This window comes from Chenopodium quinoa, unplaced genomic scaffold (genome assembly GCF_001683475.1).
Source record: "Chenopodium quinoa cultivar QQ74 unplaced genomic scaffold, ASM168347v1, whole genome shotgun sequence".
In the NCBI taxonomy this organism is placed as follows: domain Eukaryota; kingdom Viridiplantae; phylum Streptophyta; class Magnoliopsida; order Caryophyllales; family Amaranthaceae; genus Chenopodium; species Chenopodium quinoa.
In genome coordinates, this window is record NW_018744041.1 from 105,401 (window position 1) to 132,856 (window position 27,456).

The following is a 27,456-nucleotide window of genomic DNA, read 5'->3' on the forward strand; positions in this document are numbered from 1 at the left end:
TGCCTACTGCAATTTTGCAAATCAAGATAGCTTTTTATTTTTTTTTTATTTTTTTTACACCATCAAGATAGCATGTTAATTGTTAAAGAACTTTTTACTCAAATCAAGAATGTCCATTACCACGGAAAATAAAATAAAGATGAGAATAAAATTACGTTAATTACTTAATTAGCCATGTAAATAGCTTAAAGTCTTGAATGAAATGAGAGAACTAGCTCTGATTCATGAAAATAGAGGGAATGAAAGAGCCAAAGAGGAGGTAGAAAACATTTATATCTAATGTCCAACTTAAATTTATTTTTTTATTTTTTATTTTTTTGTTCAATTTAATGAAGGGTGTAGGTGTAGCATTAAAATTAGAAAATTGTATAAAATTAGGAATTTATGACAAAAACACGCGTAAATTAGTATAATTAGTGTGTTTGTGTCATGATTTTCTAAAATTAAACAATTATCAATAGTGTTTTAAATGCTTATGTAGTCATGGGCTATGTATAGCATTTTCCTTGAGTATTGTAGCAATGTAGTCATTGCAAAATTGTTCTTAAAATTTATTATGCATGAATTACGTGTACTACTTAGCTCGTTGTAAATGATTTTAACTAATTTTAGCTTTTATTTTTTACTATTATACCAAATCTTTCTTTTCATAAGTGATCTAAACAAAAAACATTTTATATATGGGGCTCTTGATCGGTAAGAAGCAGCAAGTTCACCTACACAAAACAAAAACATATTCACAAAATCAAAAAGACTTGCGTGGACTTGGTCCACAATAATATTATTGTGGAGCCGAGGTCTATACACACGTAACTGACATTATATTGAATATAGTGACCATTATTTTTAACATAGTAACCTTTATTAAAACCACTACTACGTTTAATAATATTGTGAATTTGAAATACGACACTATTATCCTAATTTTAACATAGTGGCCTTTTATTATTCATATTGATCAGTATATAAAATATTTTATTACAAAATAACCACTTAGGCCTATATATTACCAAAATGATTTTTATTTCAACATAGTGACCTTTTTTTTTTTTTTAATTATAGTGACCCCTTTTTTTTATAAATAAAACAACCATACTTTTTCTAATGTTAGTGGTCCACAATAAGGGCGTGTTTGGCGTTAGCTTTTGAGTAGCTTTTACGTAGCTTTTAGTGGTTTGACTTGGTCAAACCACTACTCAACAAAAAATGTGAGTGTTTGGCAAAGTAGTGGTCAGGGTAGCTTTTAGTGGTGGAGGTAGCTTTTGTGAAAAGTTAGAAATATTAGTTTTTGAAATTAGAGGTAGCTTTTCAAGTAACTGTTGAAAATTTAATCTATAGTTTTAAAAATAAAATATTGATTTTTATATGTAACAGCTAGTCAACCACTACTTTACCGAACACTCATATCTAAATTATTTATCTTTACAGCTAACAGCTTGTTGACAGCTAACATCTACCTACACAGCTAACAGCTACCTCCACAGCTACAGCTACCTTCACAACTATATTTTGCCGAACACGCCCTAAATTAATGTGAACTAGGTCCATTTAAGAATTTGTGTCACAAAATCACATGATGCTTGCAATATGCTCACATTGACAAGACAACTTTAGAAAAATAATATTATTTGATTGGATTATGTTTATTTGTCATTAATTGTTTTATGATACGAATCTCTGTTGCTAATAACTTAATATTATTAGTAAGTGTCTCTTGTACTTTTTTTAATTTCCTAGTAAGTTCAATGATATTGATTGCACACCTTCCTTGATTCCTTAGTTTGCGAACAGTGCCAACATCTTGTTTGGGAAAAACGAAGAAATTAGGAAGAGGAAATTACTCCGATGGTGTCAAATGAACGATTATTCATTTGGTTAACATGTATACATTTCATACTTGTATTATATATTGTCAATCATTTAAAACAAAATCTAGAAATGATGTTCATGCATATTTCAATTCGTGCATCATATAACTCAATTTATGCACGCCAATAATCTTAATTAACATTTGGACAATGGATTACTACAACATTAATTGGTTTGCATATTTTAAGATCATTTCATTTGGGTATCATAAGATATTTTATTGATCAAATATTTTAAATCTTGATTATTCAGTATGTATTATATAGAGAAAAAACCGCAAAGATAATAATATAGACGAGATTTGATCTCAAGTCTTGAATACTACTCCTCAATACTTTAAATAACTAAACTAGTTAATCATCTAATTGATTACTCGATCTATCTATAAAGTTTGAGGTTTTTTTTTTTTTTTTTTTTTTTTTTTTTTTTTTCAGTACTACCGAGTAAGATATGGTGGTAGATGAAGATTAAAATGTTAAAATTGAGTAGTTGACTTTTGCAACTAGTTTTGTTATTTTCTTAAAAAATAAAATAAAAATCTCTTAATTTGTTATTAATAGCAAAATAGAATGAATTTCTACAAGTAGTACTAGTAGCAGAGGCACGCGTAGAGCCCTTTATGATAAGTTGATAACGCTAATTACTCTTCTAATACTTACGGAGTACCAATTAACAAATAAGTCGTCATTTCCTATGGAATGCAAATTATGTGTAATTCACTAATTCTCAATGCCAAAATACCAAAAAAGAATAGTTGCCTATTAACGACATATGAAGTATTGAAATACAACCTAATATTTATAATTTTTTTTTGGTAGAAAACATACGACTTGATTATAAGTCTTAATCAACCAACATTACGTCATTAAATTAGTGTAATAAGTCAAAAAAGTGAGGTCTAATTCCAATAATAAATAAAAACGTTGTATTTTAGCTTAGCCTATTTTAAACTCCACCGACTCGGTCGGCTGGTTGGACCCTCCTTTCCAATACTTAAGAAGGCATTTTCCCACCACTAACCCCAAACACACTCCCTTCACTCACCATTCATAATTCTACCTTTAAACGTTTTAAAAAAGCCAAAAATTTGTATGCATGCATGTATATGGAATATACATTGTACTCCGTATACTTGCATCATTATTTTGTACTTCATCCTTTTATAGTCTTTTAATATCTACTTAAAAAATTATATAAAAAAATTAATACAAAAATACATATTAATTATTTAACAATTATGTAGTGACTAGTGATCATATAGAAATTGCACTATGTACACTGATATTGCGTGCTCCATGGCACCTACATAAACTCCAATTGGTAAAAGGTGACTCTAGAATGAAATACTCTATGATTTGTACTGTATTAGTTAGTGTGATAAATGCCTCTCATCACCTATATAAAGTGTTATCCTTCGTATTTTTTAAATATCGACTTTTTATTATATAAGAAAGAATTCGTACTAAGGACCTGTTCACATTTATTGAAGTGAGTTGAACAGTTAAACTGAACTGAACTGATTGGAGCTAAATTGAACTGATTGGAGCTGAACTGAACTGAATTGAGCTGAAATGAATATTTTATGAGAGAGGAAAATTAGGAGCTGAACTGAACTGAATTGAAATCAAGTAAATGTGAACATACCTTAAATTAAGTAAAATATTATTGGTTTAAAAATGTACACAGAATTTACCAACTTTCACATGAACCTAAATAATTTTTAAAATACACATATGAATAATTTGGATTTTTTAAAATAGGTAAATGTCAAGTAATACTCCATATTTCTTATTCAGTAAATGAGTAAAGTATGCCAAAAATTTTCAAATTTAGTCTATTATGATCTTTGGTTGATTTTGGTATGTGTTTTCTTACAATAGGTATGTCAAAATTAATATTTAATATGTCGAAATTATTTTTAATTAATCATGAATTACATTAAAAATAAACTAATTTTATGTTCGTTGCATACAAATAATGTACTCCTTACTCGTAATATACAATACATCCATTGTCCATCCGACCCCATTGAAAAATATATAAAAAAAGCCTATGACGTGTCCGTAGCGGGAAATTTACATGCCCAAACAATAAATCAAAAGATAAAGAAAGGTCCTCCAATGATGGCAAAAAAATCTGGTCCGTCTTGTTTGGGTTAGAAAATCACTAACATTTCCCTATTTATTTCTCACACTTGTTTGGAAACAAAAACCTTTCATTTTCATCTTCCGTTGGAAAATTAATTAATTTCTCTTCCAACAATCTCGGCATATTAAGTGTATGTCCAATTTTTCCTACATTTTCTGCTCAAACTTTGGTTAATTACCACTCATTCACTAATCAATCAGATTGTATTAAACACCAAATTTCCATGTCCTTAAGTCACTATATTTCAACTTTCTCTTTGCTTATAATGGAGAAATTTCTTTGCTTTTTTAAAAAAATTATGGGAATTTTCATGGGTTTAAACGCCAAAATCCAGTCTTTTTCTACCTGATTTGTCCTCAAATAAACATGCTGTTTGTCGGCAATTCTAGCTGGGGTTTTCTCTGGAGTTTTATTGTTGATGTTTTTGGCTTCGTTTTCCAATATTTTTGGAGGTAAGTTTGTCATTATTTGATGAAATTTCTCCAATTTAAAGAACAACTTTTATTGAATTTTCTTCTTTCTTTTAAATATTATAATTGCAGGTTTTTTGATCAGAAATCTGTGGAAAGGGGAAATGGATTAGTTTTGGATGATTTCGATGCAAAATCTGATATGGGTATTATCGAAAATTGTGAAAAAATGGAATTTGAGGAAATTAATGAGGAAAATGAGATTCCTAAGTTGGAGTCTGAGGTAGAAAATGTGTGCAATACTAGTACAAGCAAATATCAGTTTATAACTGGGAATAGTGTTTGTGCATTCATAGAAGAGCCTCAAACTATGAACTTTACTGTCCAACAAATGTTTGTGATATCTCATGATGACTCTCATTCTCCTCCCCTTAGGCTAGAATCACTTGAGAAAGATGATAGTCTGATCGAAGTCGATTTTCGTGGAGTTTCGGTTGGTTCGGATGACGACTTGGTTAGCCATGATGTTGTAGGGGTTGTTGATTTTTGTTCATTGGAGAAAAATGATTGTGTTGAGTTGAGTGAAGAAGAGGAAGAGGAGGAGGAGGATGTGAAACAGGGGAAAACAGAGTGCTCTGTTATATTACAGGGGAAAACAGAGGACTCTGTTTGTGATTATAGTTGTAATGAGTTGGCAGTTTTGAGTTTTGATCAAGATGAAGTTGTTGAAAAAGAAGAGAATTTTGTTGATGAAAAGGATGAAGTCGCGGAAAAGAGTGAAATTTGTGATGAAATTCGTTCGTCTATAGCAGATAGTAATGAATTTTGGGCTAGCATTTATAATTATGATGAGTTTTTAGGTGACAATGAGAAGTTTGATTCAAAAATTGATGTTATATTGTATGATAGAGGTTTTAATGATTCATTAGACCCTGCAACTCCAGTTGGTATAGGTGATATCAGAGTGGATTACGATCACGATAGTCCAAGTTCCACAGATGGTTCTCCAATTGATCATATAAATTCCGAATTAGATGATGTTCATATTGGATTAGTTGAGCAAGAAAGTGATGAACCTTCTTACATTGAACTAGACCCTCAATCATATCTTTCAAGTAACCATGTTGAACAACATGTGGCAAAGGATGGTGATTATACAGATTCTGAAGACGACGAGTTTGATGAAGAAAGATTAAAGCCAAGTGACCTGAAAGACATAGATGGTTCAGACAATATCGAGGTAGATGAACAAATGGGAACAGATGTACTATTGGAGCAAAAGGAATTGATCCGGCAAATAAAAAAGGAAATGAGACAATTGAAGATCAGTGGACTTCCCACTATCTTAGAAGAATCTGAGTCTCCTAGAGTGGAAGAAGATTTGAGGCCATTGAGGATCGATGAACGAATCGGGCATAAAGATCGAATGGACGAGATTCAAACCTTCTACAGGAGGTATTTGGACAAGATGAGGAAGCTAGACATTTTGAGTCAGCAAACAATGTATGCAATTGGTAAGTTACTAGTCTTACTACTACCATGTTAAGCATTTTCTTCATGTTTTACTTTGATTTATGTTAGGTGATGCTTATTCTATTAGATCTTCTTTGCAAAGTATAGATTCATATGCTATTATCTTTGAATAGATTCTACTATCTAATCAAAGTTATTCCATGATTATCAAGATGATGAATTATTGTCATGATTATAGGAAATCTTTCATAAATTAAGACTAGGAATTAGGAAGGGATAGGCTAAGCTATGTTGCTTTTAAAAATGCTATGGACTTACTATACACTTGTTGGATTGCTAAGTAAAGAAAAGAAGCGGGTAGCTTTTAAAGAATAGATGCTATTTGGTTTAAATTTTTAAAATTGGAGGCTAAAGACCTAAAGTTCAAAAGAATTTAATATTCTAAAATACTTTTCAATATTATTATTTTTTTTTATGTGAAGAAAATTACTTTTCAATGTGAATGTGTGTTATATTAAGAAAAGTCTTGTTATTTAGAATAAGTCTTGTTAAGTAGTTATACTTTTCCTTAGTAAAATATAGAAAATTATGCTAAACTTATAGTTAGTTTCCCATTGTGATTAAAGTGTGCCTCGGAAAGAAAGAATTTTAATAGAATAATTTGTCAACTCTATAAAAGTTAATGATATCTACCCAAATTAATGACGTGTCACATAATAACTAGTTATAAAATTAAGTTAATAGCCTATGACAAGTTAATTTAAAGATGTATTTTAAATTGGACATTCTAAAACACCTAGTAAAAATTGCCTATAATTCACATTTCTATTATATCAGTCAACGCTTTGTGTTTCATCTTAATTATCTTAAACACCCTTAATAAATAATTTGTCAATCTCTTTAGCGTAAATAAAAAGGTGTCTTGTTTCATTGAAAAAATAAATAAAAGATGTTATGAAACAATGATAAGGGCATCAGTCAATCCTAAAAAGAGTACTTTGTAATTTGCACTTACTTCACATTATCATTTGGTCCATAAAGAAGAGTAGGCACCTAAATTACTGAACTCAAATCTAACCCATAACCGAACTTGAAACTAAGTTGAGATGCTAAAAATCCATAATGACTTAGATAAAAATGTATTTCGAATCTAGAAGTTAATATAAACCATTTGGAATCAAGCTAGTTCAATTAAAACAGTCTAAACTGAACAAGTATATATTATAATGAGCTAACCTCATCACAATCACCTGTGCAAGATATAAAAAAAAGCAAAGCAATCATCTCAGAAGCCCAATAAAGATTAATACCAATAAGCCCTTAAAATCCATTAACAAACTCAAACCTTCATCATCTCACTATTATCTTTTCATATTTTAATGGACCTTTAGATAGAAAAACAATAATGTAGACAAAATTCGATTCTTTAGTCATCACCAGTGTATCATCCTTAAAATTATATAGAGTACTAAATAATCTAGGAAAATTTAAGGGCATTTGAAACCATTTTCTTAATATTACCTTTTAATTCAAGAATTACATAATTGCCTTTTACACCATTTTATATAAACCTTGACGATTTTTGTTTATTAGTATATTTTTATAATCACAATTTGTTTATAAACTTTTCAAAAACACAATTAAAAATATTACTCTTAATAATCAAAGTAGTATGTAGGTAAAAATAAATATCTTGTTAAAATGATAGTAGACAAGACATCTTTGTTTATGAATTTGTGGACAAGACATCTTTGTTTATGAATGAACTAGTGAACGACCCATAAAAGATCAATCATACGTGCAACCCTAGTTAAAGGTGTAGGGGTGGGCTGACCATTTAGTTATCTTTAATCAAATCCCTAGGTATTATTAAATCTCTTTAATGACAATTGAACTGAAATTTGTTAGTCCCACCAAACAATCATGCAAATACGAAGTACGGAGTATAATTTTTCATTTTTTTTTATTTTTTTATTTTATTTTTTCTCCTTAGACCTTCTTTTAAGAGAAGTATCATATATTATTACGGGTCTACATCATTCTTTCTTTTTCTTTCCCACCAACTTTTGCTGATCAAAGTGTTTTTGTATGACTTTGCATTTCCACTTGTCTACTCTCTCCTCCATGTATGTCTATGTTGTTACAAGTCCTATTTTCATAGATTTAATGTGAGCCTTCAAATGCTTTTTCCCTCTCTTTTTTACCTTATATGCTGAATAGTGTGATGTCCTGTTATTTGGTACAACTATAGGATTTATTGTCCTGATTAAAGTAAGCTTTGGACGGAAAGCGTAGGATCAAAATTTAAATTGATGTCGATGGCCGACTGTAATAGGTGACGATACAGTGTATTAATTGTAAATAAATACGTATATAAACTTGTAAGCCGATACTGTGACAATATCTTTAGGCCATATTAAAACATCAACATCTTGACCTACACATTGTGTTATCTTAGTAGAATTACTTTGTAGAAAACATCAACATGACCTTGTAATAGTCTTTTTTTTAACAAAATAATAACTTCATGTGAGTATATGTTTATAAATAATTTTAAAACCTTAAATTCCTCTCTGACTTTTATTATCAGTTTATCTTATAATATAATTTTGATTCAAAATAATGTAGAATTTGTATTTAGCACTAGCTTTATATTTCTGTTTAGCCTTTTAACATCTCAACAGTCAATGGGTATTTTTAAGCATCTTTTCAAAGTGTGGAATTACATGCAAAGCCCTTGATCTACACTAAGAGGCATGTTACATGTTAATTAAAAGGGTGGAATCAAAATTACATGACGTTGAGTTTAGCTTCAAAGTGTACAACTTGCACAGTGGCACCCCTAATATGACAACCATAATTTGAATTTAATATAATTTGTTACTGATTTTATAATGTCCTATCTAAATTGCTTGTGCTACTTAATTTACCACTAATTTGGTAATACAAGTGTAAACTGACCTTAAATTAGAGGTATTGGGATAATGTTGACATCGTTCAGTTCAATTTATTTAGTGTCGATATTGTTTAATAAACTAAAGTCACGGGTTCGAATCTCATCCGCCCCTCCTTCAAAGTGAAATTGATTCGCACCAGGTATGGGTGGGTCTGTGTTGCATCCACATTTCAAGCCCAAAGGGCCTTTCATGTGAGGGGGAGTGATAGAGTATAAAACATATTCCTGGGCCTCAACCATCAGTTTAAGCTTTTGGTTGAGTTGGTCCACTAACAGTGTCGATATTGTTTAATAAACTAAAGGACATCTGTTTGGTGTCATGTAGGTCTTCTTCAGTTGAAAAACCAAGATTTGGCCTTGAACAAAAAAGTATCAGTTCCAGCAATAAAGTCCCTTCTAGCTCAAAACTTCTGGTCTAACAAGCTAAGAAAGCATGATCCAGTTCAGAAGTTAATTCGAGATTTGCAAAGGGACTTAGAATTGGTGTATGTTGGTCAGCTATGCTTATCATGGGAGATGTTGAAATGGCAGCATCATAAAGCCGAAGAGCTACAGGCTCATGACCCTGATGGGTTTCGACAGCACAACCAAGTAGCCGGAGAGTTCCAAAAGTTTCAAGTGCTCTTGCAAAGGTTCACCGAGGATGAGCCCTTTCATCAAGGTCCCCGAGTTCAGCACTATGTCAAGAGTCGTTGTAGTCTTCCTTCTCTACTTCAAGTCCCCCTTATAAAAGGTAAGGTAGCTCTAATAAATCGACGTTGATATAACAAGTAGGGATGTATTTATGTTCCATTCTAAGTGACTCTGTAAATTTGTCCTGCAGATGATCCTAAGAGTGATTGGAGAAAAAATAATGACTGTGGAATTACAGTTAAAATGCTGAAGGATGCCATAGGGACATCAATGCGCGTTTTTTGGGATTTTCTCCATGGTGATAAGGATGAAGTCTGTGCTATACCTCTGATGGGAATTCACGGTGTTCACCAGGTCATACTGCAAGATCCTTCTGATGCAGACTTACTAACAGAAATTCGTTCAAGTCTTCAAAAGGTTTAGGACTTAAACTAATCTTCTGTTTTTTCTAGTGTTACACTGTTATAATTTTGTAATATAGGTTTTTTTTTTCTTACTTGCAGAAAGAGAAGAGGCTTAAGGATCTAGTAAAAAGTGGGAATTGCTTAGTAAAGAAGTTCAAGAAGCATCAAGATCAGAGAATAAGCCACGAAACACTCGTTGCACAGGTAGAGCTCCGGTTAGTCTCTAGGGTGTTGAGTATGCCAAAATTGACTAGTGATCAACTCTTATGGTGCCATAAGAAATTGAACAAGATTGATATTATTGGTAGGAAGATTTACTTAGAGTACTCATTTTTGCTCTTTCCTTGTTAATTACTGTATCATTTAGCACCTTAGTATACAGTATAGTACTAGTAGTATATATTAAAAGTAAGCTTTGCCTAGTGCAAAGAATAGGGGTTACAACAATGTATAGAAGAAATAATACTTAGCTTTTGTCATATACCGAAAATGTATTATGATAAGCACATAAATTTTGTATAATAGAGAAATTAAGCACCCAAAGATGGTGTTGAATGCATCTTGCTGTACTTGCCTGTAGTACCAGAGATCTGCAGCTTTTGTTCATATTCATGTGCATAATTGACTATTGTAATAATATGTGTTTGATTGTGTCAATCTCCTCAAATCAGGAGTGTATTCCATTGAAAATTATTTATAAAGGTTTACTATGATAAGACTGATAACCATAGTAAACTTATAACTATGTAATGAAACCTCGCATAACAAAGATCAGGAGTGCCTTGATCAAGCGAGTGAACTATATTACTGTGTAATTTATTTTCATACCCACCTCAACGAGGCAAGTGTGGTGCAAAATTAACCGAACAAGTTTAGTAGAGTTGGTAAATAACACACGTTATTGAGTTTATGAATTTGAAGTCACAAGTTTGAACCCCACCTACATTTGCTTGAAAGTATGAGGATTTTTTTTTTTAATCTCTCATTTACTCTTAAGCGTTGATTTAACCTGTGAGAAGTAATTGTTTAATAGGGTCTATCATCTTATTTTAAAAAATATGATGCAGAATTTACAAAATTATACATAATCAATTAATCATATACCACCTTAAGTATTAAGAGTATCAAAGGGCCGCCCAAACCAAACTTGCATGGTTGGCATGAAATCGATTTATATTAGGTGCCACCGGGCTCAATATGTACCAAGACTACCAACCTAACTAAGGACCTGTTCATATTTAATGAACTGAACTGAATTGATTGGAGCTGAACTGAACTGAACTGAACTAAAGTTGAAATGAATATTTTATGAGAGAGGGAAATTAAGAGTTGAACTAGACTGATTGAAGCTGAACTGAACAGAACTGAACTGATTGGAGCTGAACTGAAAATAAGTAAATATGAACAGGCCCTAAGAGTGTACACTATAAAAATCACAAAACATAAATCTCTATTCTTACTTTTTTAAAAGTTTGAGATCACTCTTGTTAATAGTGTTTGGACAATTATATTTTCTAAAATGTTATTTACTTATTTGAACTCCTAAAAATAAGGTTAACAATTTCTTTTTTTAAATATTAAATTCCTTTTAAAATTCCTTCAAAAAAAAAAAAAACCTTTTAAAAAGTTTGTGGTAACTCTTGTAAATAGTGTTTATTTACATATTTAAACTCTTAAGAATAATGTTAATAACTTCTTCTTTGAATTCTTTAGAATAGTGTGCAGATATATATATTCCATATATATATATACACTTACAAAATATTTGTTCCTATAATTTTCTTATTAATACTACCAATAACTTAAGTTATAACATAAGGTCAAATGGAAATAAGACCCTAGACATAACTAACTAATTTTAAGATGCACCATGGTGCACCTAGAAATAGGTGCACCACGCCTATACTTTTGAACATTTAGTAAAAAAATCTGAACAATTGCAAATTTTGAACATGTAGTAAAAATATCTGAACATCGCAAATTTTGAACATTTAGTTAAAAATCTGAACAATCTCAATGCATCACACCTATACTTTTGAACATTTAGTAAAAAAATCTGAACAATCGCGAATTTTGAACATTTAGTAAAAAATATGAACATCGCAAATTTTGAACATTTAGTAAAAAATATCTGAACAATCGCAATGCACCACACATATACTTTTGAACATTTAGTAAAAAAATTTGAACAATAACAAATTTTGAAGCTTTAGTAAAAAAATATGAACAATCACAAATTTTGAATTATTGCAAGTCAAACAAATTTTGAAAGAAGTTTGTTGACTCGTAATAATTCAATAGTTTTGTAATATAAACTGAACATTTACCGTATACAAAATGAACATTTCGTTATAAAATATGAACATAAAAATTGCATGCTTATGTTCATTTTTTGTGACGTGTTCATATTTTTTTTACTAGATGTTCATATTTTTGTAAAATATTCAAATTTTTTTCACTAAATGTTCAAAAGTTTAGGAGTTTCTAGGTGCACCATGGTGCACATAATAATAATTGCACATTATTAACTACCCTAATCAAAAGGTATAATCAAATTTAAAGTGCAATGTGTGAATAGTATTATACCGTAACAAAAACGTTGCACTTAAAAAAAACGAAAACCTTATACCGCCCAACCTTGCTAAGTCTGATCCACATCCACCTTTAATGGGCCATACTAAACTTACCCATATTTTTATGGGCCATGAAAACAAAACCCAACAATCTTTTAACCCAAAACCCAATAGGATTGGGCCGGGTAAAGAAATAACAGCCGTCAGATCTAGGGCAAAACAAGATTAGCTCCTTCCTTTATATGATAACCTCCAAACCACCGTAAAACCCCTTCTTCCGCTTCACCCCAAAAATTTCTAGAGAGAGAAACTTAAACTCAGAGTTTAGAGGAGAGAGAAAATGGCGCAGAGGCTTACCTACCGTAAAAGGCATAGCTATGCCACTAAATCTAACCAGCATCGCATCGTCAAAACTCCTGGTATTTTTTTTTTCGTTTTTTTTTGATGTGATTTTTGGGGTTTTTTTTGATGTTTTTTGGTGGTTGTTTTAATGGCGGCGGATTAATTTAGGTGGGAAGCTAGTTTATCAGACTACCAAGAAGAGGGCTAGTGGTCCTAAATGTCCTGTTACTGGCAAGAGAATTCAAGGGGTAATTCTCTCCATTTTTATTCATTTTATGCTTGTAATTGCTGGTTAATTGATGCTGTTTTTTTTATGTTTTGATTGGGTATTTTAGTATGATTTCAATGCTATGTAAATGGGTATTTACTGTTATCACTAATTGATGCAATTTCTCAAATTTTGATTTGGGGTTTTAGGATGATGAAATGGGTTATTTTGGCTGCAATGGTTGATAATCATTTCTGGAATTTATGTTAAAGTTATAGTTTTTGCTTGTTTTATGTAGCATTTAGCTGGGTTTGTTTTTAATTATTGATAAATGATGCTGAAATGTTATATGCATTCCATTGTTGTGAAATGTTGTCTAGTTCAGATGTGATAGGTCTACTTTTCATGATTTCTATTAATCATAGTGTGAATATCTTAGTTGTAGTGGAGATTTGTTTGAATTAGGTTTTGTTTTAATGTGCAACTAGCATTATTGGGTGTCATTTAACTTGGAAATTGCAACTTCTTTGTTCTTTCGAATTAGTCGAATGCTATAATTTCCCGAGAGTTGTTAACAAGTGGTTGTGGAATTCGGGTTTTTTATGTATCATGTGTTTGTGAAAGATGAATTGCTTTAGCTTTAATGCTGCCCAATGATGGAAAATCATAAACATTGAGTGGCTGCATTTGGTAATTTGTCATTAGGCTTTCTTCACCATCACTCTTTCCTTTCCTTTCATTTCATCTCCTCACTTATCTCCTTTCTCCCACCTTTCTCATCATTCATACTTCTATTCTCCACTTACACTACTACTTTTCTCTCGGTGGTGGAAAAAGCCTCTTGACTAGTTCCATATGCTGATAGCTGCATATGATCTACTAAAAGCTATGAGATCTGAGGGCACTAACAGAAAATATTTTAAATTTTATATATAGAAGTTGTCATTTTGTTCGAATGGTTCTATGATTTTGTAAAATTTATTGGAATACCCTTACGGAGGCTTGTTTCAATTTGATTGAAGATTTACTACTCTCTTTGTGCAAAGTTGCAAAGTTTCCGATGCAACTTTTTTCCTCTGCTACCACAGAAGATTTACGCATGTTATTCATCTCTTGACATCCACTGTATAATATGACGTATTTATTATTTTTTCAATATGATTGCAAGTTGTGCTGTCTGTTAATGCTTAAATTTTATTTGATTGTGGTACTTTAAACTTTTATGTCTGTCCTCCCCTGAAGTTTACTAGGGGAATTTGTATGTCACATAAAATGTGTGAAAGCATTGCCCAATGATGGAAATCTATATACTTTGAGTAGTTGCATACGGATGTCTGTCACTATTGGCCTTTACTTACCACCATCACCATTCACTTCATAAAACACTCTCTCTCTTTCTCTCTCTCTCTCCATGTATATATATATGTACTCACACAAACACACACACATCTATCTATTTATCTATCTATCTATTGTGATGGTGGTATGTATATGGTTTTTGTGATTGCCCTGTGCAGGAGCTGCACATGATTTATTGAAGCTATGAGATCTGAGGGCTTTTGCCAAGTAATATGATGACATCGTTTGTTTTGTGCCTTGAGATATTAGTTTTGTTCTAATAAATTCCATTCTTTGTGCTTGTTCAAGGGATTGGGTGTTGTTACTTTTCTCCTCTCTCTAGTGGTTAAGGAAATCAGGATTAATTATTTTGTAGGGTGTTACTGCTGTGTTTAAGCTTCAGAGTTGCACTTAACTTTGCATGGTGAATATTTTGTTGTTGCTCTTGGATATCTTGTGAGTTTTTTTTTGGTAGTCATCATCTTAAGGATATTATTGTTAAATGTGTTGAATGATAGTTTTTGTATAGCAGGTTAACAAGTCTCAGATTGTTTATTACGTTACATTATTTACTGGTCAACTGATTAGCTATATAGTAAACACCAGTCACTCTTCTGCAATTTCTAAAGGTAGCCTAATTTGTGTACGTGCAGATTCCTCACTTAAGACCCACTGAGTACAAGAGGTCTAGATTGCCAAGGAACAGAAGAACTGTTAACCGTCCCTACGGTGGAGTTCTGTCCGGTAGTGCTGTTAGAGAGAGGTATGGTTCTTCACATCTCTGTTTCATTCATGAAATTTTGTTTGATGTTTGTTGGAGATTCCTAATATCGGTTTATATTGCAGGATCATTAGAGCGTTCCTTATCGAAGAGCAAAAGATTGTGAAGAAGGTTTTGAAAATCCAAAAAACCAAGGAAAAGCAGGCTGGAAAGAGTTGAACTTAGAAGCCATTTATTCTGATGGTAAATTTTGGTGCTTCAGTGAAGCCATGGGAATGGGGAATGTGATGTGAGGTGTCTTGAGAATTGGATTTGTATCTTACAGTTGGATACTTTCAGCGTAGTTTCTAGTAAAACTTTGTCGACAACTCTACTTTTCTGTGTTTGTCCCTTGAAAATTTTCTTGATTTTATGTCAAATACATCTAAGATAATTGTTTGTGCAATATTAGATGATTTTTTTACCTTCAAAGCAGCCTTTATGAGTAATTTTCTGGCGTTGTGCTCCTCTAGATGCGCTTTTAAGCCTCAAAGACTTCTGAGAGGAAGTTTAATATCCATGTTGTGTTGCTGTTCTATTGTTCTATTACACGTCTACATGCAGTTATAAAAATGGTAAAAATGCAGTATGTATAGAAAAATGCGTGAATATGAATATTAAAAAAAAATGTGTACTTGTAATTTGTGAAATCAACTAATGATGTTTATGAAGAATCTGGAATGTATCAATCTAAACACGGTATTGCCTCTCTGCCAGAGATTTATTAAAAAATTTCACAACTCATTACACTACTTTTCTTAATTTTAATATTTCAACTATTAGCAGCTTCCTAGTCTTCTTACTCCCACGAATTTTCCACCATCTTCCTCAATTTTAGTTGGTCAACTTCCAAAAAACACCCACAAAATATGATTACTAGTCATTCTGTCATCCCAGCAATCATCTTCCTCCTGATCCTCTTTCCCCCTCGTGGCAATGCTGTGCCTGCTAACAATGCCGTCTTTGACACTAAGGGCCGGCCACTCCGAGCTAAGTCAAGGTACAACATCCTTCCGGTGGCTCAAGGCCAAGGTGGTGGCCTAACAATGTCACCTAAAAACAGAACCTCATTTTGTCCTCTTCATGTTGTGCAGGAGGATCAGGAAATCTACCCTGGCCTTCCTGTATGGTTTCTTCCCAAAGACTCCAGCCAACGTGTGGTTACTCTCTCCTCTGACCTCAACATCCTTTTCAACTCGGTCAATGTATGCCTGCAATCTGCTGGGTGGCAGTTAATCGTTGATGATGCCACGAGGAGGAAGTATGTGACAACTGGAGGAGCCATTGGAAATCCAGGGGAGGAGACGATAAGTAGTTGGTTTTACATAGAGAAGGCTGGGAGAGGGGGTAATATAGATGATTTTCATTATATGATTTTGTATTGTCCAAATGTTTGCCAATTTTGTATGGTAATGTGTGGACATGTGGGTGTTTTTGTTCAAGAAGATGGGAGTAGATTGCTCGGTCTTACAGATCACCCCCTTCATGTCATGTTCAAGAAGGCTAGGAACCGCTCAGACTCAGAGTCTTCCTGAGTTTATATTGAATTGTTGGGCTGAATTTTTGTTTGCCCTTTCCTCTTTTTGTGACCTCAGCTATATATACATCAGCTAGTGTATATTTTATGCATCTCTGAAATCTCTAATAATTCACATATAACTGCTGTCATCGATGCTGCAAATGCAAACTCAGAAATAAGTACTTAAAGGTAATTGAGTTCTACCTAAACTCAATGTTGGTGTTTGGATGAATGATTGTTCATTTCTAGTGCTTACTGATTGTTATTACAGATCCTAGAATCTTGTGATCCTGGGAGTGTCTATCTTACATCGGAGTTATTTATTTGTTCTTTTTTTTAGCTGCAAAAACGTAAGGACTAATTTGATTGCACTCAATTTGTAGAGAATTACAGAGTAACCTTACCGGTCCATACTGATAACTCCATATATGATTCGCGGTTAGGAATTCTATACTCGGTTTGCTTTAACTCCTCTCCCTATCCCTCCTTTGGGACCAATATGTTGGTTCAGTTTGCTTTGGTCTCTTTAACCTTGAAGCTCATCTAAACTAGAACTTATATCTGGATCTTCCATTCTTCTCTGTTTTACAAGTGAATATCAGTCGAGAAAGACAAACATGGCAAAATTACATGATTTTGTTTTTAAAATTTCCTAATTTATGACACTGCAGTTCTGATTCAAGTGTAGAGATAATCCGACATATAGCAAAAGCATAAGCAATGTTGAATTTATCCCTAAAAATCCTTTGATATAAACCCATTTGACTGGAATAATGAATTCAGGTTATTCAGATAAAAAAACGTGTTTTTTTTTTTTTTTTTTTTTTTTTTTTTTTTTTGAGGAATAAAAACCATGACTTTTTCATGCCTAATTATTCAAATTTACTTGTATGATCTTGGTTGGTTCTTGAGCTTCTATCAAAATTGTGTTAGGCTTCCTCTTTGCCCCAGCAGCAGCCTGTACTATGTATGTACTGCTCTTGAATGCAACACTTTCTAATCACATATGAAGTACTACTGTACTAGTATATGTTTGTAGCATTCACAATGCCTTTATGATTCAACTTGTGAGCTAAACGAAAATGTAAAGCTAAAAAATTTGTTGGATTAGTGTGGCCCAAATTCCAAAAGCCCAACTTACTATGTCTCAAGATTTGTAGAAATTTTTAACACGTTGAAAAATTGATGGAAAATTGAGAAAAAACCTAGGATAGTCAATGCTCAAGAAGATTATAGATTATAGATTTATGGGGAAAATTTAAAGAGCATGCATGTTTCCACACACTTATTCCACCTCCTAACGTCAATTATAAATAGTGGTAATATTTGAGAGCATGTATCCACATACATGATACATCCACTATTAATCAAGTAATTATAAACTTCCTTTGTTCTATTAATATTGCAACAAAGATGACATTACGCATTTCAAAACTCATTTTATACGCTAAATATTTATTTTTTTTGGTGCTTAGAGAGCCACAAGGACGGGGTGAGAATCGATCCCAAGATCTCCTGGAACTGGGAGGGAAGTTGTAAGTAATAAAAAATTATAAAAAGTTGATATTGTGAAAGTATTTTATGAGATGAATCCAACAAGATCCCACATATGACTATATTTTTCTTAACGTATAAATTATATTATATGGTCAAATAAGAGTGATGAATAGTACAAAAAAATTCATTGTTACAATATTAATAGAATGGAGAAAGTATATGCATACCCTGTATACAAAAACTCTAATATACTTTTGAAGGACAGTAGAATAAAAATTACTTTTGAAAACTAAATCACTAATGGAACAATTGAAGGACAGTAGATCCGTGGCAAAAATACTTTTGAAAAGTAATTCCTTTTGCTTATTAATAAAGAAACTAAAAAATTGCGGAAGCTAGATCGAAAACCTGGCTCTGATTCCATGTTATATTTCGGAAAAACTTATCAAATTGGAGTGTGTATCATTATCAATATATATAGAGTTCACAATACTAGTCATAATCATGTTAAGAAACCTAGTACGATAAGAATACAAAATATACATAAAATCTATTCTAATATGCGACAAATATTATCATAACGATAATATCTATTAAATAGATTATTGAAAATGATAGCCAAATTACAATCATACATTGAGTACGGCCTAATTAAGGAGTACTTATTATTCATGGCATAGTTGCGCACACATACATCCAAGGCAATAACTCCATAAGTATAGTTTAGAAATTAAACTTTATCGTACTACATCATTGACTTCCCAGGATCGCTAGCTTTCTTAAACTGAACAATAAGTGGTTTATCATTTGTAACACCCAACAACCCATTTTCCTTAATAATACCTAAATCACCACAATTTTCTTCCAATGATGTACAAAAAGTCCTTATCTTATACGTATTCTTCTTCTTCCCATCCACCTCAATAGCGAATGAATAATTGAAATCATCAGCGGTATTCACATACGATTGTCCGCCGGTGGTCACTCGCCAATCCAGTCCTCCGCAAGTCGTAACGTTGGTTACAAAGGCGATACTAACACGGGTTGATTCTAGAATATCGAGTATTCTAAGAGGGGAAGATATCCTCACTGGTACTCCGAGGGAGTTAGGTTTACGAGTTATGTAGAGTGGGCATGGTGAGCTCCCTACTCTTTTTGTAAGGACGAGACCTCCACTACCGTCGTATGGGACGACGTAGTAGGATCCGCCACTGTTACGTACCGTCTCACCGTTGGTGTCTAGGACAACGGCGGTGAGTGTGGGGAGAGTGGAGAGACATACTAGAATAGTGATTGCAAATGGGATGAGAGGATTCATTTTTTTTCTTCTTCTTTGGAAGGTGTTTGGAGGGTTGGAAGTGAGTAAGAAGGAAAATGATATGGATTTTATAGAACGTATTGTCTAATTTTGTAAATGGGTAGCATACGTGGTAGTTTCATTAATTAGTTCTAATCGTCCTTAGTTTTGACTATTTTGAACATGTTAGGTTCTAGTGATTTGACTTATTAAATAAAAAAAATAAAGCGAGTACTAGATTGTAATGTATACATAGGGAAATTGTCCACTGCCTAATTGCATTATTATTACTCGTAGTTTGTTAATAGTTAATATTCCTCATACAACTGCCAGCTATTAGCATAGCTGATTATTAGTTTAATTTGTTGATATACTCTGACTTGGTTAGTAAATCATGCACTCAACCTTTAATTTATTAGTTTATTTCGTCCCAAAAATTTCTTTATATTATTATCCCTTCAATTGTTATTGTTTGATCAATTTTCATTTCCAATGTGATATAGAAAAAGACGACGGAAGTATTTACTTGTGCGAATGTACCAATTTTAATACGGAGTACAAGATTGTTTATTGATATTAAATACTACCTCTGGTCCAATTTACTCGCAATAAAGGGGTAATATTTGTGAGACATAAAATATTCTTTTGTTACGAGTAAATTGAACCGGATGTAGTATCTATGATCATGCATCCACATGTATGTACTGTACACACATCTGTTTATACATAGCACCTCTAATTATCACGTTCTTTATTAATATTACGGATGTTCTTTAGATATATATAAAGAACATAAAGTTTGATGGTTTTTTTTACAAAATAACTGCATTTTCTTTACAAAACAACTATATGTTCATTAAAATACAACTATATATGATGTTCTTTATAAAATAGCTAGATGTTGTTTATAAAATAACCGTATGTTCTTTACTAAACAATTAAATATTCATTTCGCCTTTTTTTTTTAAAAAAAAATAACGCACGAAGCATTGTGCATTCGTCTCCATTGAAAAAATTTCATAATTGGATGGGATTAGTACATGCTGAGAATTAACCTGTTATATATTTTTTTTAAAAACAAATCAATTCATTTAACCTATTATATGATAAAAGTTATTGATGTTTAAATTATGCGCGGTAAAAATTATCCATTATTGATTTACAATCATAAATTTTATTTATTTATTTATATTTAATTTGACGTTTTTAGATCTAGTTTACTTTTGAATGGAGTTGAAGCTAAGTGCAACTATTAACTTATTACAAATAATTTTCTACGAGTAACTTATTTTGGACATTTTCATTTTTATTTATACTATGCATTTTTCCTCATTCTTCCACAACTCAAGATCTCTTAGGAAGTCAAATATCCCTAAAAGTCAACGATAATGACTCATTTTATCCTCCTAGTAGCCACCTTCCTCCTCTTCTCCCCTCCATCCACCACCGCCGTAAAAACAACACCCATCCTCGACATCAATGGCCGCCCCCTCGAAACGGGCTCCAACTACTATATCCTCCCAGTGATCCGAGGCCAAGGAGGAGGTCTAACAATGTCCCCTAAAAATGCTACTCAACCATGCCCACTCTACGTAGCCCAAGAAAACCATGAAGTCTCTAATGGCCTACCCCTTAAGCTCTAGACCACCAATCCAAAGGACAAAAGAGTCCCTCTAGGCTCCGACGTAAACATCGTATTCGATGCCGCCTCCATCTGCGTACAATCCACGGGATGGACCCTAGCCTTCGACGAGGCCACTGGAAAGCAACATGTAGGAACCGGAGGAACCATTGGAAACCCAGGCGTCGACACCTTGGGTAACTGGTTCCGGATTCTCAAGGGTGGGAATGGAATGTATGATTATAAGATTTCGTATTGGGTCCCGGCGTTTGTATTTTTTGTACGGTGATGTGCGGGGATGTTGGTGTTTTTATCGGCGAGGATTGTCCTAGGTTTTTGGGTCTTACTACCGATGATCGTCCTCTCTTGGTTGGTTATGTTCAAGAAAGCTTAAAGATTATTTGTTAGGTACATGTGTGAGTATGTGTTCCAAAATATGAAGTTAAAGGAGCAATTTAATTTATGACCAAGTTTTTTTTTTGTTACTCAAGGTTTAATTATGGTTTGCCTTTATTTGGGTTTTAACCTATTGATTAATTTGTTTCATTTGTATCGACGTATTGTCATTAAAGGAGACTTTATTTACTGATTGACCAATAGTATTGATGATTGATTAAAAAAAGGTCACTAGATCTTTATTTACTGATTGTAGTTTATTTTATTCTTAAATTTCTGCTTGTTTTCTCACTGATTCGCCCCCTAAAGTTCCCAATAATTCACACGATCCCGTCCTAAGTTTTCAAGAGAAATCGGATTGAACCACACCAATTTCGTGACCAATTTGTTTATTAGTGACTGAAAAGTGTCCTCTGTTGGAATAAGAAGCAAAAGAGAGCATAAATAAACGTTGATAATAATATACTGCTTCTTCTCATTCAATCATGAAATGCATATATGCCTCTTTATAGGAAGATTTACAAAAATATAGCTTTTTAAAAAATTTATTTACGTTTTGCGTTAGAATGAAACTTAATTACGAAAATACAGTCCACATAGGCTCGGTAATACATTTGGGGGTAATTTTTTTAGTGGCGTGTGTTTAGTACTCCAGATAAAGATACGGGGTAACAATTTATGAAGGGTAAAACCGCTACCTCAAGTAGCGGTTTTAGTACTTGAGGTAGCGGTTTTACTCTAAAAAATAAAAAATAAATAAATAGCGGTTTTAGTACTTGAGGTAGCGGTTTTACTCTAAAAAATAAAAAAAAAAATAAATAAATTTGTCCAAGCCTACGTGGATAGTAGTTCCGTAAATAAGTTTCATTCAAATGTAAAAGTGTAAATAAGTTTTAAAGTAACCATATTTTTGTAAATCATCCCTCTTTATATAGGCTTACAGTACAATAGCACACTTTCAAAAAAAAAAAAAGATATTGCTAGTACTTACTACTTAGAAATAAACCTTGATAGTTTTTATTTACATTTTTTTAAGGCTAATTTTAACTAATTTTATGTGTTTATAATAAATTCCATTTGTTTGTCTGTGAATCAAAATAAAGGTTTCCCTTCTACTATACCCCAAAGTAAATTTATATTCGTTGTCATTCAAACCATCAACGTCATCACTTAGATCATTCAAAAGGAATATATGTATAGCGAGCATTTTATGCGGATAAACGTATATTTATGTGCGCGCTTCGGTCAAAAGTCAACCGCTTGTGATCGACCTGATCATATTCGATTAAATAATTCTCAATTGCTAAACATCGCCCGCGAATCTCCACATAAAGCCCACAAAATTAGAGTGAATTGTCACTTTTGCCCTCAAAGTAAAAAACACAATTTCTTCTCTCAATTCTCTACTTCCACTTTCTCTCTCTAAAAAACTTTCCGAGCGATGTCGAGGCGGCCCGGCAAGGAAGTGGCGGCACAGGCGGCGGGTGGACAGCGGTTTTCCGGCGAGAAGGTATTTTTTATTAATTTTGTGTTTAAAAATTAAAAAAAAAAGGTCGGAGGCGGTGGTGGCGCCTAGGCCAGACGCCACCACCACGGCGGCGGCGTCTAGCCCAGACGCCACTACCACGGCAGCGGCGCCTAGGCCAGACGCCGTGACGGTGGCGGTGGCGTCTGGCCCAGGCGCCAGAACCACGGCACCGGCGTCTGGCCTAGGCGCCGCCGCCGTGGTAGTGGCGTCTGGGCTAGACGCCGCCGCCACCGTCACGGCGTCTGGCCTAGGCGCCGCCGCCTTTTTATTTTTTTTTTTAATTTTTTTTGGTTTTAAATTTGAAATTTAATTTTCGAAAATAATTATTTTTTTTTTTGATTTTTTTTTTAAATTTGTTTTTCTTTTTTTTAATTTTAAATTTTATGTTTCTGATTTTTTTTTTATTTTGTTTTAAATTTTGTTGGTTTTTTTTAAAAAAATTTTATGTTCCTCTTTTTTTTTTTTTAATTTTTAATTTTATGTTCTTGTTTATTGTTCTTGTTTTTTTTTTTTTTTTGAATTAGTTTTTTTACTTAAAAAAAATTTTATGTTCCCTTTTTTTTGTTATAAATTTTTTTTAAAATTTTGATGTTCTTCTTTTTTTAAGTTTTTATAATTTTATATTTTTCACTTTGTTTTTTCCAATTTGTTTTTTTTGGGTAATTTTTTTTTTTTGCTTTGTTTTTTCCAATTTTTTATTTATTTATTTATTAGGTTATTAATTTTTTTATTTTTAGGTTGTTAATATTTTGTAATGTTTTTAATTTATTTTCCATCATATGTATATTGTTTTATTTATTTATTTTAATTACTTTTTTTATGTTTATATTACATGTTTATATTGCATATTACATGTTTTGTTATTTTGTGTTAGGCATCGTATTTTCGTTCTGGGGCTGGGAAGAGTATGGACATTATGAGAAGTACGATGAACTCAATGGAGAGCTCGGGGCCCAGACACGTTAGATCCCGTGGTATTTCGGCCTCGGCTCGTAGAGAACGGGTGCACTATTCTGAGGATGATGAAGATGATGATGGTGATGAGGAGGAGGAGGAGGAGGATGCAGATGAGGATGTGGACGATCAGAGTGGACCATATGATGATTACGGTCCATTCAGTCAGAGGCTTGATGATGTGTATGAGACGCGTAGGGTAGACGTGCGTAAGGGTAGAGATGGTAGATTTGTTAGTAGATCTGGCACATCATCTGCGTCACTGCCGTGGATGCGGTACGTCTCATAAAACATTTGTAGTTGTGTTTTTTTTCATATAATACGTCTCATAATACGTCGTTATTGAATTTTATGTGTTTTGTTATGTGTAGTGGATGGGAAAGATGACGCAGTTGGGACACAGACTTTTTGAGGAGAGGGACAACATGACGACTGCAACAGGCAGAGCTGTTATTGATGAACTGGAACGGGCCCTTGAGCAGTGGCAGTGGGCGTCACAGAGAGATTATTGATATGTCGGCAGTGCATTTATAAAACATTTTCCTAGTTGTTTGTAAAAGTTAACATTATCTGTTCTTATAATTATTATTTTAAGTTCTTAGAATTTGACATTATATTTTTAGTTTTTATAACTTTTATTTTAAGTTGTAATTAGTGGGCATACGAAAACTAAATACAGGTTCACATTTAAATGGGAAAACTAAATACGAAAATTAGAATCCGAAAATTAAATAAATGGGAAAAACATAGCAATAGCAATATTAGGTCACATAGAAAAGGCAACTAGATTGTTCCACTGCTGCACCCGGTCATGATATAACGCATCCCAGCCCTCTACGCTTGCTGTACGAATGGTGTACCACGTTGGTATAATCGGTGGGACCGGAAAATCGGGTGACAGGTCCAGTCGGATGAAATGTCTGTATGACGGCCCCAGAAATCCAATAGCAACCTCTCTTACCGGTCTGGTGACGGTCTCACGCGAACACCAAGGCAGAACCGTGGTACACGGATAGTAAGCTCGACCATGCAAACCAAGGCCGAAATGCATCACTGCACACTTGTAGATGTTTGCAACGGCGAAGAGATCAAGGGGCGCGTCGAACCAATGATTTTGACCGCAACGTCCTCCTCCCCACCGGATACGCTGCAGAGACCTATCCAAGTCCTGTCCGTACACGTGGCGATAAACAGCTCGGTTTGAGGCGATTTCACTGTACATCAACTGACGCACTAAACCGTAGTTGTCTTCACCCATCTGAAACACATCAGCCACAACCCGAAATCCACAGTTACCATCTGCAACCACATCATTCCACCCGTCCAGGAACGGCATCATGATGTTAGGGATCCTGTCTTTATATGGAAAATGTTCAATGTCCATTCTGCCTGTTGCACACATCAAAAAACACAATTAACAAGTTAGCAGAAAACTAAACAAACACTCTAAAAAGTAAATTAAACTAAAGTACCGTACCGGTGCCGGGCATATTCACCGACGAAGATGTTTGACTACCACTTGATGACGATGTACGACCACGGCCACGACCACGACCACGACCACGAATGTACTCAAACGCACTCCTTTCCCGCCGTGGTTGTCGGCCCCGTGGTCGTTCGACCCCCTCAGGTTCCTCATGATCCAAGCACGACGAGTTGAACATGTCATGAAGTACGTGGGTAGCACTACGAATGACTGAAGGGTGGCTGGAGGACACTTGGTCAAACATCGAACGAAACTGCTCCAACTCCTCCTGTTCACGGTTGACTGTCTGTGGAACAGCATGCTCTCCGATAACGAGCGTCCGCCAGAATGTATGAACCTGATCAACATGTAACGACGCCCTATCTTGCGTAATTACGCGGTGAATGGTGCATGCACAAGGTAGTCCATGAGTCACCGATATAGCACATCCGCACCGAATAGCCACTTCATCACCCAACTCCCTCATCCTGGTGTGCTCGCTCAGAATCAACCCCAAGCAGTAGTGTGACACACGACCATGGAGAATCTTAAATATGAAATGGCTATACATCGTGCCATGTCGCCGTCTGGAGTCCTCGAGAGAGTTCTTGATGCCGTTCCTCTGAGTATCAATAGCCTTGTTTATTCTCTCGAACAGTGTATCCAGAGCAGAGGTGGAAGAATCAATCCAGTCCTTCAGAGCTCTATGAGCGCTCTCAACTCTACATGTAGTAGTGTTTCCAAAATGAAGAACTTGGTTTGTCCAATATTTGACAAACTTTTCCCTCTGAGGCACCCACTGCTGCATCACATAGTCTACGATTGCCGGGCACCATTGGTATGCATCCTTGAAGTTATCCAAGGCTCGGTCGTACTCTGCCTCCGTGGTAGCTTGCAGGATCTTCCGCCACTTACCATTTACCAATCTCTCTGCTGAATCTAAGTTCTTGTTGAAAAGGTTGTAGGCTTTGACTTTCACGCATTTGTTGATGTGCCATGTGCACAGTAAATGGCTCGACTCCGGAAACAGCTCCGCTATAGGGGCAAAGAGACCTCCCTCACAATCGCTGACGATGGCCGATGGCTGAACACTTGGGCCGATGTAATTTCTCAACTTCTCCAACACCCAACGGTAACTCGCAACCGTCTCATCCTTCATAACTGCATAACCAATCAAAAAGTTCTGGTTCGTTGGAGTCATCCCAACCATCTCAACCAGTGGAAACTTATACTTGTTTGTCTTGTACGTTGAATCGATCAGAATCACAGATGGCCAAGACGAAATCATATCAGCACAATCAGGATGCACAAGGAACAAATGAGTCACCTCCGATGTGTCTTCATCAGATTCAAACCAGTACAGGTAACCACGTGCTTGTGCCTGGTGTAGAAGCTGCTGTATAGGGTTCCTTCCCTCTGACCGTTCAAACCTCAATTTATGTCTGACGTTGTAGATGTGTCTTCGGTTTGGCTGGTCTTCAGGAAATTTCTCCAACACAGATGCTAATATTTTAGCAGGCTTCACTTGAGCATCACTCATTTCTTTTACAATTAGTTTCGCAGCAGGACTTAGGCCACTTAACTGTCGATGACCCACTTCATATGCGATCATCTCATGGTTGTGATACCCCCATTTACCGTAACTCTTCACTTCCCAACCGTCACCCCTTTGCTGTTGTCGAACCTTTACTCTGAACTGACACCCACAACCTTTCCGCTTTGTATCAAACCGAATCGCTTGACTGAAATCTCGTTCCTCCCTTTTGCGATAACGGTCGCATCTCAAAATGCGATCCATTCTACCATCCCGTTGAGATTTATGAGTTGCTACTACTAAACAAAAACCTGATCTAATTGCAACCTGTTTCGCCCAATCAACCGCTTGTTGAGCATCTTCGAACAGACCATCGTGTACAAAAATCCCACTATAATCATTTCCGTCTCCACCATAATCCTGCAACAATAACATATAAATATAATCACATAAGAGTAGATTAAATTAATACATTTGACACAACATTAGCACAAAAGCAAAAACAATAATAAATTATAAACAACAAACAAA

The 27,456-nt window shown here is 34.1% G+C and overlaps 6 protein-coding genes and 1 pseudogene across 6 annotated transcripts; 5 read left to right on the plus strand and 2 right to left on the minus strand.

Moving 5' to 3' along the window:
• The first annotated feature begins 3,762 nt into the window (after nucleotides 1–3,762).
• On the plus strand, nucleotides 3,763–10,499 carry LOC110690381. The gene is made up of 5 exons (XM_021867198.1): nucleotides 3,763–4,469; nucleotides 4,560–5,941; nucleotides 9,182–9,589; nucleotides 9,680–9,906; nucleotides 9,993–10,499. The coding sequence occupies exons 1-5, from the start codon at nucleotides 4,384–4,386 to the stop codon at nucleotides 10,242–10,244; spliced, it is 2,355 nt and encodes a 784-aa protein (XP_021722890.1). The 5' UTR covers nucleotides 3,763–4,383; the 3' UTR covers nucleotides 10,245–10,499.
• Nucleotides 10,500–12,719: 2,220 nt separating this feature from the next.
• LOC110690383 (60S ribosomal protein L34) lies at nucleotides 12,720–15,520 on the plus strand. Its single transcript, XM_021867200.1, has 4 exons — nucleotides 12,720–12,885; nucleotides 12,977–13,056; nucleotides 15,008–15,117; nucleotides 15,201–15,520. Exons 1-4 carry the CDS (start codon nucleotides 12,807–12,809, stop codon nucleotides 15,292–15,294), a joined length of 363 nt encoding a protein of 120 aa, XP_021722892.1. The 5' UTR covers nucleotides 12,720–12,806; the 3' UTR covers nucleotides 15,295–15,520.
• A 463-nt stretch (nucleotides 15,521–15,983) lies between these two features.
• On the plus strand, nucleotides 15,984–16,649 carry LOC110690553 (kunitz trypsin inhibitor 2-like). The gene has a single exon (XM_021867417.1). The coding sequence runs from the start codon at nucleotides 15,984–15,986 to the stop codon at nucleotides 16,647–16,649; it is 666 nt and encodes a 221-aa protein (XP_021723109.1).
• A 2,226-nt stretch (nucleotides 16,650–18,875) lies between these two features.
• Nucleotides 18,876–19,448, minus strand: LOC110690554 (trypsin inhibitor BvTI-like). Its single transcript, XM_021867418.1, has one exon. It carries the CDS (start codon nucleotides 19,446–19,448, stop codon nucleotides 18,876–18,878), a length of 573 nt encoding a protein of 190 aa, XP_021723110.1.
• A 1,212-nt stretch (nucleotides 19,449–20,660) lies between these two features.
• Nucleotides 20,661–21,729, plus strand: LOC110690586 (annotated as a pseudogene).
• Nucleotides 21,730–22,826: 1,097 nt separating this feature from the next.
• On the plus strand, nucleotides 22,827–24,540 carry LOC110690385 (RNA polymerase-associated protein RTF1-like). Its single transcript, XM_021867202.1, has 3 exons — nucleotides 22,827–22,954; nucleotides 23,847–24,202; nucleotides 24,298–24,540. Exons 1-3 carry the CDS (start codon nucleotides 22,886–22,888, stop codon nucleotides 24,311–24,313), a joined length of 441 nt encoding a protein of 146 aa, XP_021722894.1. The 5' UTR covers nucleotides 22,827–22,885; the 3' UTR covers nucleotides 24,314–24,540.
• A 91-nt stretch (nucleotides 24,541–24,631) lies between these two features.
• LOC110690384 lies at nucleotides 24,632–26,629 on the minus strand. The gene is made up of 2 exons (XM_021867201.1): nucleotides 25,404–26,629; nucleotides 24,632–25,315 (listed from the first exon to the last, which is right to left on the minus strand). Exons 1-2 carry the CDS (start codon nucleotides 26,599–26,601, stop codon nucleotides 24,693–24,695), a joined length of 1,821 nt encoding a protein of 606 aa, XP_021722893.1. The 5' UTR covers nucleotides 26,602–26,629; the 3' UTR covers nucleotides 24,632–24,692.
• Between the last annotated feature and the right edge of the window lie 827 nt (nucleotides 26,630–27,456).

Bases quoted from the DNA above. Each gene is read 5' to 3' on its own strand.
- LOC110690554 (XM_021867418.1), bottom strand. From the start codon at position 19,448: ATGAATCCTCTCATCCCATTTGCAATCACTATTCTAGTATGTCTCTCC.
- LOC110690381 (XM_021867198.1), top strand. From the start codon at position 4,384: ATGCTGTTTGTCGGCAATTCTAGCTGGGGTTTTCTCTGGAGTTTTATT. The intron at 5,942-9,181 runs GTAAGTTACTAG...GGTGTCATGTAG, and splicing joins GCAAACAATGTATGCAATTG to GTCTTCTTCAGTTGAAAAAC. The intron at 9,590-9,679 runs GTAAGGTAGCTC...TTTGTCCTGCAG, and splicing joins TCAAGTCCCCCTTATAAAAG to ATGATCCTAAGAGTGATTGG.
- LOC110690383 (XM_021867200.1), top strand. From the start codon at position 12,807: ATGGCGCAGAGGCTTACCTACCGTAAAAGGCATAGCTATGCCACTAAA. The intron at 12,886-12,976 runs GTATTTTTTTTT...GGATTAATTTAG, and splicing joins TCGCATCGTCAAAACTCCTG to GTGGGAAGCTAGTTTATCAG. The intron at 15,118-15,200 runs GTATGGTTCTTC...TTTATATTGCAG, and splicing joins GGTAGTGCTGTTAGAGAGAG to GATCATTAGAGCGTTCCTTA.
- LOC110690553 (XM_021867417.1), top strand. From the start codon at position 15,984: ATGATTACTAGTCATTCTGTCATCCCAGCAATCATCTTCCTCCTGATC.
- LOC110690384 (XM_021867201.1), bottom strand. From the start codon at position 26,601: ATGGTTGGGATGACTCCAACGAACCAGAACTTTTTGATTGGTTATGCA. The intron at 25,316-25,403 runs GTACGGTACTTT...TGTGTGCAACAG, and splicing joins GGTGAATATGCCCGGCACCG to GCAGAATGGACATTGAACAT.
- LOC110690385 (XM_021867202.1), top strand. From the start codon at position 22,886: ATGTCGAGGCGGCCCGGCAAGGAAGTGGCGGCACAGGCGGCGGGTGGA. The intron at 22,955-23,846 runs GTATTTTTTATT...ATTTTGTGTTAG, and splicing joins AGCGGTTTTCCGGCGAGAAG to GCATCGTATTTTCGTTCTGG.